The 10,828-nt window shown below is 43.6% G+C and overlaps 1 protein-coding gene across 3 annotated transcripts in view; it reads left to right on the top strand.

Annotated features, from left to right (window-relative positions):
• Positions 1 to 42: 42 nt before the first annotated feature.
• Positions 43 to 10,828, top strand: part of FBH1 (F-box DNA helicase 1) — a 49,933-nt gene continuing 39,147 nt past the window's right edge. Inside the window, exon 1 of one of the 3 annotated variants that reach the window (XM_080669663.1) lies at positions 43 to 206. Coding sequence is in view for 2 of the 3 variants with exons in the window: in XM_080669661.1 (XP_080525787.1) it covers position 206 (1 nt within the window). In the remaining variant the exon portion in view is untranslated. Of the gene's footprint in view, positions 207 to 7,911; positions 7,961 to 10,828 lie in introns of those variants that run through there. The other 2 variants (XM_080669661.1, XM_080669662.1) reach the window with 2 other exon arrangements.

Genomic DNA, 10,828 nt, shown 5'->3' with positions numbered 1-10,828 from the left:
CCCTCCGCGCGTGCGTTTCGATTGGCCGGGGGGAAGTCCGTCAGTCCCGTAGGCGGGCTCTTCCCGGGCTGCGGCGGCGCGGAGCTGTCAGAGGAAGTCCAAGGCCTGCTTGGCTAGCGCTACCCTCTGGACATCGGGACTGGAATCCGGGCGGCCCGGTCCCGGAGGCGACGGCTGTGGCTGGAGCCCCCGTCCGGAGCGCCATAGTGCGTGAGGCCGCGGACGTGGCTGGGAGCTCAGGCGGGGCCCCGCGCTGTGAACACTTAACCTTTTGGGGTCCTGAGAGCGAGGGTCCGGGATCTCGGGGCGGGGTGGGGGAGGGGGGTCTGCGGGGAGCGTGGGGATCTCGCCCGGGCTGTCCACGGTGGGTGAGCTGCAGGGGCGCGGCGGGACTGGCACGCTGGAAGCGGAGGGCGCCCCTACACAGTGTCCTTGAGTCCGGGAAGTGGGGAGCTCGTTTCTCGGTGTTGTGGGAGTCATGGGGGAGGTGGCCTGGGCTGCCGGCAGGCAAGCATTCCTTTTCTACTCTGGTTTTTTGACCTTGGGCGAGTCATTTTATTGTGTCCTTTTGCTTCTTTCATTTGTAGCTTGCTTACCCCCTACCTGAATATTAAGAAAAATTTAGGTGATGTGGGAAGACCTTGAGCTTGTAGAAGATACCTTGATATCTGAGCAAGGTATATGGGGTGATGGAAGGGATTTGAGTAGGTGTTCTTTCCCAGATCTTACTAGGTACTAGTCATTTAAACCTCTTGGTTCTCAGTTCCTCTATATATAAAACGGGAGTTGCTACTATTTGCCAGACCTAGAAACAATTACGCTTTACATATATATTGCGCTTTATACAAAGCACTTTAATTATGTAATCCGCAAACAACCCTGTAAGGCATCCTTCATTACAGGTGGAGAAACTGAAGCCTAAAGTTAGTGATTTTGCCACTGGAAGTATCTATACTAATAAAAGGGTAATATGCTAATTAGACCCGGAGACCTTCCCGGTGTCCTTCTGGACAAAGCCATGGTGGCAGAGCCGAGGCAGAAGCAGTTAGGGGTGAACAGGCCGGCAGGGGAGGGCAGTCAGGGGTGAGCAGGCTGGGGTGGGGGGGGGTGGGGGGGCAGTTGGGGGCACTCGGGCTGGCAGGGGAGCAGTTAGGCATCAATCAGGTTGGCAGGGGAGTGGTTGGGGGTGATCGGGCTGGCAGGCAGAAGTGGTTAGGGGAAATCAGGCAGGCAGGCGAGTGGTTGGGAGCTAGCAGTCCTGGATTGTGAGAGGTATGTCCGACTGCCGGGACATCCCCTGAGGGGTCCCAGATTGGAGAGGGTGCAGGCTGGGCTGAGGAACACCCCCCTCCCGCCCCCCGCCCCCCCCCCCCCCCCGCCCCTGTGCACGAATTTTGTGCACCGGGCCTCTAGTAGATAATGAAGTCCCATGGGAGGAAGGATGGTAGCACCTAGTGAGTGTCTGCTAGTGCCTAGCCCTGTGCTAAAATAAATTGAGAGATAAAATGAAGAAAAAGACCTCTGGTATGGGCCTATGAAAACAAGCCAATTTTACCAGTGAACATATTGAATTTGGTTAATTTCCTGAGCAATATGGACAGTCATTGGAGACAGAACTAGGTCCAATATCAACTTTGCCAAAGTTTTTGTTCCATTGTGTCTTGCTACTTCAAAAAACAGGAAGGCATGAAAGTGGTTTGCAATGCATGAAGTTTTAGAACATGCCAAGTAACAACATGCTGCTGTTGGAGTCAATACAAATGGAAGTTTTGCACTTTTTGCTACTAATGCTCCCTCACATCCTTATTAAAAGTCACCTTACCTTCTCTTGCTTTATGCTTCCAGTTTCCCTGATTTTTAAAAAACAAAATTGGGATTCATTCGTTGCACAATGGGAAAACTCTTTTAAATCCAGATGATTGGTTACTTAACTGGTGTCAAATGCAACTCTGTCTCTTTTGTCCTTTTAATAAACTTACTAGAGGCCCGGTACACAAAATTCGTGCACGGCAGGGGAGGTCCCTCAGCCCAGCCTGCACCCTCTCTAATCCGGGACCCCTTGGGGGATATCCGACTGTCGGTTTAAACCAGCCGTTGGACATCCCTCTCACAATCCTGGACTGCTGGCTTCTAATCACTCGCCTGCCTGCCTGGTCGCCTCTAACTGCCCCTGCCCCCCTGCTGGCCTAATCGCCACCAACTACCCCTCTGCCGGCCTGGTTGCCCCTCATGCCCCCCCCCCCCCCCCGCTGGCCTGGTCACCCCACGCAGCCTACTTGTTCAGTCATTTGGTCGTCCCTTACTGACCCCCCTGCTGGCCTGGTCGCCCCACGCAGTCTACTTGTTCAGTCGTTTGGTCGTCCCTCACTAACCCCTCTGCTGGCCTGGTCGGAGTCAGCCATCTTGTGAGGGTGTGAGGGTTAATTTGCATATTACCTCGTTATTATATAGGATTCTGATCTGTATTCCCTCTTCAGATAACTAGATGATAATGTATGTGAATCTGTCCACAGCTGTGATTTTCTGGATTAAAAGCTTGGTGTACAGGGAGCTAACTGGGATCTTGCTGATTTTCCAGTTAGGTTGCCCATTTTTTTGGTGCAGCTTTTGGAGTTTGTGGTCTGGCTTTTACTGTCTCATTTTGCATGTAGTCATGTTGGCATTATGATTTGCTCCTTGTCTGTCCGCTTTCCTTTCTCCTGTGTTGTATTTCATGGTTATGTAGCATTTACCAGTGTAAATTGGTTATTGATGTGGTTATTGATGTCATGATCATTTGACATGTTTTGTCATTTGTGAGTGTGTGAACCCCAAACAGTTGGTATTAGACTTAGAGCTCTAATTTCATATTTGTTGCCATTATCTTTTCTCTGGTTATTACATTCCTCTATCCTTCCTGGGCTGATTTTATTTGAAGATTGAATTTGGTTCTGTCTTTGCCCTTCTGGCTATGGAGTCATCTACTTCTAAAAGCATCTCACTAAAGCACCTCAAATCTTGTCTCAACTGTCATTCACATGTCTTTTGAGGACCAGTCTCATATTTCAAAGTGCCTCTTGGAGCTTTACCTGGCATGCCACAGATAACTTTAAAACAAAACAAAACAAAAAGCTATTTTCAAAACTGAAACCTTCCATCCTCCCATTCCAGGAAAAAGTGATGAAAAGAAAAGCACTATTTTTCCTTTACTCCTTAATGTAGTTAATGACATTTGTACTGGAAATTTCAGTTTTCTTTGTTCTTTTTCTTTTTCTTTTTTTTTTTTTTTAAATATATTTTATTGATATTTCACAGAGAGGAAGGGAGAGGGATAGAGAGCTAGAAACATCGATGAGAGAGAAACATCGATCAGCTGCCTCCTGCACACCTCCCACCGAGGATGTGCCCGCAACCAAGGTACATGCCCTTGACCGGAATCGAACCTGGGACCCTTCAGTCCGCAGGCCGACGCTCTATCCACTGAGCCAAACCAGTTTCGGCTCTTTGTTCTTTTTCATCTTTTTCGTCCCGTCTTGTTAGAAAAGACTTGTTGATCTTCACTTTCCCCTCCTACCTCCTTCCCTTCCTCCCTCCCTTCCTTCCTTTTAGTTAAACCTCACCCGAGGATATTTTTTCCATTGATTTTTAGAGAGAGTAGAAGGGAGGGGGAGAGAGAAACATCAATTGGTTGCCTCCTGCAACCCAGGTAGGGGCCTCCTGCTCCCTATTTCTGCCACTGCTCTCAAGACTTTACCAACTCGCTTCAGGTTCTGCCTTGTTTTCTAGACAATCTTCATGACTACCTTACCTCCAGAGTTACTGTTCTAAATGTGCAAATTTGATTGTGCATTGACCCTGCTTAAGAGCTAGATGATTCTCTGAATTGCCTATCTGATAACATCCAATTTCCTTAGTGTTATATGTATTTAAGGACATTTATAATCTGTGCCTCCAAATTTCTTTTCCAACTCTGTTCCCCATTTGTGAACCTCTTGTTGAAACCTGACTTCCCGCCACATCAGTGCTGTGCCATGTCTCTGTTTTTGCACATTTTGTTTCTTTTGCCATACTGAATCCTATTCATCTTTTGAGGCTGAGCTCTTCATAAAGCCTTTTCAATTTTTCTGTTAGCTTTTCTTTCTGTCATAGCACTTCCTGTGTGCATTGGTGTGGAATTTACATTGCCATATGTATAGCAATTTGTGTTTGTTTGGTAGCTGCCTTATGGGCAGGCTGTCTTACTCATTTTTGTATTTTCAGTGTCTAAAATAACATTTGACACCAGATATGCCAAGAGAGGAAGCACTCATGTGTTTATAATGAATTTTGGACATAGTGGATACTTAAAAGTGGTTGTGGAATGAATTGGCAGTAGAAAAGCTATTCAAATACATAAAAATAAGTTCTAGTATGTAAAAAAAAGATCATTTTTGTTTTTCCTTTTTAAAAAATATGTTTTTATTGATTTCAGAGAGAGGAAGGGAGAGGGAGAGAGAGATAGATACATCAATGGTGAGAGAGAATCATTGATGTGCCCTCACTGTGAATCGAACAGTGACCTTCTGGTTCTTGGGTCAACACTCAACCACTGAACCACATTGGCTGGGCTTCTTTTTTTAGATTATTCCTTCATTTTCTTGTGAGAAACATACATAGAAAAAAAGCTCCCTTCATGCTAGTTTGCAACATTAGGTGAATGTGTCTCCAAGAAAGGAGCAATTGTTTGCAGGTTGTGAGAGGACCTAAGGATGATGGAGCCTGGAGCCTAGACCTTTTGGGTTTGTAGAAAAGTAGGCTGTGATGCTGGGAAGGACCTGGCATTGGATCAAGAGTGAGTACTTGGGGGGAAGAGCTAGCTCTATAATGTTTTCTTTCTGCATTTGTTTCTTTTAGAACTGGGAACAATATTTTTAAAGTGTTTCCAGTTTGAGTCTACAGTATTTAGTGATTTCCCCCCCATAATTATGTTATCCATATACTTGCTTATTATTAAATCTTTGGTTATGACATTGCACAATGACTAAACAATAGTAACATAGAAATTAAACCTGATGTTTTTAGAAACTGCTTCAAATATTTCTGAACATGGAAGATGAAAGGGAGAATGTTATAGCAGAAAGAACACTGGACCTGGGGAGTCAGAAGACCTACATTCCATCACCTATAAGCTGTTTTGTGACTTCAAGAAAGTCTTCTCTGAACCCCAGTTTAATTATTGGCACAATCGTAAGATTGTGTGAAGATCAAATGAGAGAATGTGAAAGAATTTTAAAAGCTAAGAAGCCTTTAGGAGCTATAAGATAGTATAGGGTTTCAAAGATAACCTACACTCCTTCAGAGGAAAGTGCTGTAGCTGTGCAGTTGTTCATTTATTTGGCAGTTATTTATGGAGCACTATGCATAATGGGACTGAGTGTGTTCCTCATTCTTCCCTCCCACTGACTATGGAGCTTTCAGTCCACGGCTAGAAGACATATCAAGGGACACTTATACAAACAGTTGTTAATACTACAAGCTAGTAATAATAATTTATATATGACACATATTAGACACATAGTTATGTGAATAATTACGACAAGTATCTCAGAGACATATGGGATGGTTTTATTATGACAGAGTGCTTCCCGGCTGGAATAAATATTCTCTACTATATTGAGGAACAACACTGTTAACTGTGTTTAAATTGGGCTCTCAGATTTCACAGGTGGTATCCTGACCTGTGAAGTACTTGAATCCTTATAATAATGAGCTACATTGCAGTGCACCTCTGATGTCTCCACAGGAAGCATAAGAGGGAAAGTGTCTACTTTAGTGGTTCCCAATGTGGGGCACTTGCCCCACAGGGGGACAATTTGATTTTTTAAAAAATATATTTTATTGATTTTTTACAGGGAGGAAGGGAGAGAGATAGTTAGAAACATTGATGGGAGGGAAACATCGATCAGCTGCCTCTTGCACACCCCCTACTGGGGATGTGCCTGCAACCAAGGTACATGCCCTTGACTGGAATCAAACCTGGGACCCTTCAGTCTGCAGGCCGACGCTCTGTCCACTGAGCCAAACTGGTTAGGGCGACAATTTGATTTTTAAGGGGGGCAATTCGAGAATGAGTTATTAACAGTGAATTTTTTGCATCTCTTATGGTTCTAGGGGCCTCATATAGAGTATATAAATATATAGTGACGTATTTATGCATTTCAGTTCTCTTATATGTTTTGAAACTTTATTTGCTATTTGTTTATATCATTTCATATTATTATTTTTTTTAAACAATTTCTTAGTGATTTCTTCTGTAGTACTTCAACTGTTCTTTTGTTCTTTTATTTTTCTCTTTCATGGATGCCATGTTCTTTGGAAGCTTGTTTAGACCAAGTTAATGACCTTTTAGGCTTCCTCCATGTGAATAGGAGTTCACTTTTTGAGTAATAATAATTATATGTCACGGGGGGAGGGAGCATCAGGATTTTAGAGATGCTTAGGTGGGATATGGCCAAAAAAAGGTTGAGAACCACTGGTCTACTTGTTGATCTTCACAGAGTCCCTCAGAGAAAACTGGGAGGCTTGTGGGGAACTAATAAGATGAGGTTAGGAACTCAGCAAATTACCTAGATTAGGAAAACTGCCCTTTGTGGTTCTTGTTATGGGTAGTCAGGTCCTTGTACTAGAGTTACCTTGATTTTAAAAAAAAAGTAATCATTTCCTCTAGGAATTGTAGGTACTTATTATCTTCATCTTGCTCATTTAGAATTGTAACCTGTAAATGTTAAGAGGACTTTTTGGTATATTTATGATTAGTAAAGATAGGGAGTAGGGGAAGAAAGGAAATTATTTGGTATCAATGACAAATGATCTTGGAATGATTAGGGTAAGCTTGTCTATAGTAACAGAAGCAAACATGTAATGGCCTAACAATAAGGACCCCAGGCTGTTGGAGGCTCTTCCTTTTTGAAAGTGTGTCTTCAAAGGATGCCCTGGGGAATCTACTTCCTCTGTTCACTGGAAGGAGAGCAGAGAATGGAGGAACAAGCATGAGAATTTTCTGTGGGCCAGGCCTGGAAGAGGCACACATCCCTTTTACTCACATTCCCTGGGCTAGATCTCAGGTAAGGCAACATCTACTTGCAAGCAGGACAGGGAAGTGTAGACTAGCTGTGTGCTGAGGAAGAAAAGGAACTTCAGTCTTTGTCACAAAAGTCAAAGCACTCTATTTTACTTTCTGTGACTTGTTTTGTAAATTGTTTTGCAATAAAGAAGATTCAAAAATGAAGCCAGGCAGATTAAAACAGAATTGAGGAATCAGCCACTTGTCATTCAACAAGTATTTGAATATCTGTTATTTTCCAAGAAGTGTGCTAAGTGCTATGAGGAATAAGGTGATGAGACATGTTCCTTGTCTTTTAAGGGCTTGTAGTCTAGTAAAGGTTTAGAAGTAACTAGTTCAAGGGAGACTGATCAAAGTCTAATCTCATCAATGGGCCTGACTGTTAGAGGATGGGACGGATCACCATCTTGGTGAAGAAGAGATTGGTGATGGGTAAGGGGCCAATCTCCAGGTAATCATCACTTTGAAGTCATATAGCAAAGACCCAGAACCAGCTATCTGAGTTGGGGGCTCTAGAAAAGGGACTATGGGAGTGAGTGATCAGAGAGATGACACCCTATAAGAAAGCCATTGCAGAAAAAGTGTGGGAATGGGTAAAATTCTGTTTGGCAAAATGATTTTCATACATTCTCAGTTTTTATTTTGTTCTAACACCTGAGGGATATGGCACATTTCTGTTAGTTACTGTGGTAGAGTCTCCAGGAGGGGTTCAAATACTCACTTAGGTTTGGAGGAGACTCAGTTAAGTGTCTTTGGGGCCTTGCAGAGTTTGAAAAGTCCACGAGTGATTCTGATTTCCATGCCTTTCTTACCAGTGCACATTTATTACAGAGCACTCTTTGACTTTGCTCCTTGAAGAATCTCAAGCAGCTTCTAACAGTAAGTGCCCTTTAAGAGAGGTGCAAAGTGCACTTGCTGTGTAAAGGAGGGAGGAATACCATGGGCTTTGAGGGACTCAGGGGAAAGAGAAGTAGCACTTGAGCATCTTTATTTTGATAAAGTTATATTTGTGCTGTTAAAAGCATCTATATATTTAAAAAGCCAGTGACTGGAATGCTATAATGACCAGAACAACCGGTTGCTATGACACCCACTGTGGCCAGCGAACCAGCCAACATCCTGCAGCCCCTATCCCCAGTCGTCCCTGCCCCCCGATGGGTTCCCACCACCCCAATCAGCCCACAGCCCCTCCCCCCCGACCGGCCCCACTCCTGATTGCCCCCAATCTCTATAGGGGATGGAGCTGGCTGGCCAACTCCCCCCAGCCCCTCCCCCAGTGGCTGAACCTCCATCGGCCCCCACACCCTACTCAGGGGCGGACCGGCCAGCCCACTGCCCACAGCCCCTCCCCCCAGCTGGCCCAGCCCTGATCGGCCCCAATCCGGGCGAGCTGGCCCGCCAACCTCCCCCTATCTCCTCCTGATAGGCCTGGCCCCAATCCGCCTTGATTGGGGCTGGGTCGGCCGACCCTCCCCATTCCCGTCCCCCCCCTCCCCCCCGTGAGTTGGGGCCGGGTCGGCCGACCCTCCCTGTTCCTCCCCCCCCCTGCACGAATTCGTACACTGGGCCTCTAGTTATTAATAAAAATAAAAGGGTGGTTAGAATTTTGCTATAGTTTTAAAAATATAATTTTGCAAGAGTATTAATGCTATTAGAATAAACCTTATGCACCTTTTAGGAGACACTCAGAATGGTGTGGTTGATATATAATTCTTTTGACATTTCAGTTGATAGGTCTTGTCAGCTTCAACGTGGGTGTCACAAAGTACTTTTATCTATTTTGTTTCATTTGAACCTCATTTAACTATTCTGCGAATTCAGTGTGGCAGGTTATTATAATCCCTATTTTTAATGATGAGGGAATCAAGGCTTTTAGTGTTTAATACACCTAGCAAGTGGAGGAGGTCTTCTGACTCCAAATCTGAATATACCATTCAGCCTTTTAGTGAAATGTTTAATGAAGGGCTTCTGGCTTCCAGTTCAGTGAATCATAGCACCTCCTCTCTGAGACCTGAAAGGCAGGTTAAATACAATCTAATTTTTTTTAACCTTTAGCTAAAATCAGAAAAGTAATTTTTGACATATAAATACAATAAAAGTGTTAGCTCTGCATCTCAGGTTAGCAGTCGTGGCTCAGGTGACACCATTCCAAATGAACAATATAGGCAGCTGTATTAGTACCCAGAAGCCAGGTTGCTCAGTCTAGGGGCCCTTCTCCCCAGCAGTTAACCTTAGCCCGTTCCATGATGGCTTCTTGCCAGAATACATTGGAATATACCAGAACTCTGGAAGCAGAATACGGTATTCTTCCATTCACTCTCCTTACCTCTTTCTTTTGCTCCAGTGCCCTTGTTAGATTTCTGCAAACATTTAATCTTTCAACAAGCATTTAAGATTCAGATGAATTTTACAAAATAAAACCATAAATAAAAGTCTACCTTTATCCATATTATCTACTTTTCTAAAACAGTTTCTTTTGGGTATTTTTGGTGTTTTCTTGTCTGGTGTGCTACAGGCAAGAGTTCCTCCATGTGATCTTTTCTTGCCAAGTTCCACATGAAAGCAAATTCCTAGCGATCTATGGCTGTGGTCGGCAAACTGTGGCTCGCGAGCCACATGCGGCTCTTTGGCCCCTTGAGTGTGGCTTTTCCACAAAATACCATGGCCTGGGCAAATCTATTTTGAAGAAGTGGAGTTAGAAGAAGTTTAAGTTTAAAAATTTGGCTCTCAAAAGACATTTCAGTCATTGTACTGTTGATATTTGGCTCTGTTGACTAATGAATTTGCCGACTGCTGATCTAGGGCTTAGGTTCCTCTACTGCCCACCCAGTCTTACCACTCTGACTTTGCTGTGTTCTCATCCTCCTTTGTTCTTTCAGTATTTATTGACCATGTACTGTGTGTCTGGCACCATGCTACATGCAGAGGGTACAGCAGAGGAAAAGATGTAATATTTTCTTACCTTCTTTGACTCTTAGCCATGTGATTAAGACATAACTACCTAGGTGGTTATTTTCAGTGCTTCTATGATTTTATTATGGCATCATTAATAGTTAGCTCTCTGGGGAAGGATAGGATAAAGCCATTCTGTACTTTTTACAGAAAAAAATCCAAGGTGCACTGTGTATGTATGAGCTGTTCTATATCTGCTGATAGCCTCTGTTTTGTACCTTTCCAAAAGCTGAATTTAGTTGTATATTGTAGATTTGGGTGTACAACTAAAGACTTGAGACAAAATTCTAGGTACAATTGCTATGATGTGTTGCTAATGGAGAATATGAGATTTCCTCCTTTGAGATCCTTGTAAAAGTGGACTTGGTTCTCTTGTATTTGGGAGCCTCACTCCTATCCTGTGCCCAATGCTGAGATCTGGGGGCTAAGAGGCGGACAGTGTGGTCTTCTCTAGGAATTTACAGTGACTGTTTTGTTCATCATTGCATTCTGCTTCTGAGACTTGGAGAAGCTGGTATATATTGTACAGGGGATGATGGATGAGTTTATTTTTGAAAAGTTATAACCAACTCATGATTTTTATGGGAACATAAATGCTGGGCTAAAGTCAAGGAAAAGATGCCAGATCTCAATTTATTCATTAGTGGCAACGTCCTTTTGAAAGAGTATTTTATGATCAGGGCTTCTAAAAAGTATAAGTAAAAAAAAAAAAAAAAGTCTTTTTAGGATCTTATTTTTGGATTATTTTCTTAAATTTTGAGGAAGAAATGCCAAGAAACTATGAAATGACTAAAA

The sequence above is a fragment of the Plecotus auritus genome (assembly GCF_963455305.1).
Source record: "Plecotus auritus genome assembly, chromosome: 1".
NCBI classification, from domain to species: domain Eukaryota; kingdom Metazoa; phylum Chordata; class Mammalia; order Chiroptera; family Vespertilionidae; genus Plecotus; species Plecotus auritus.
The sequence above is the reverse complement of the archived record's forward strand: the minus strand, read 5'-3'. Positions and strand labels throughout refer to the sequence as shown.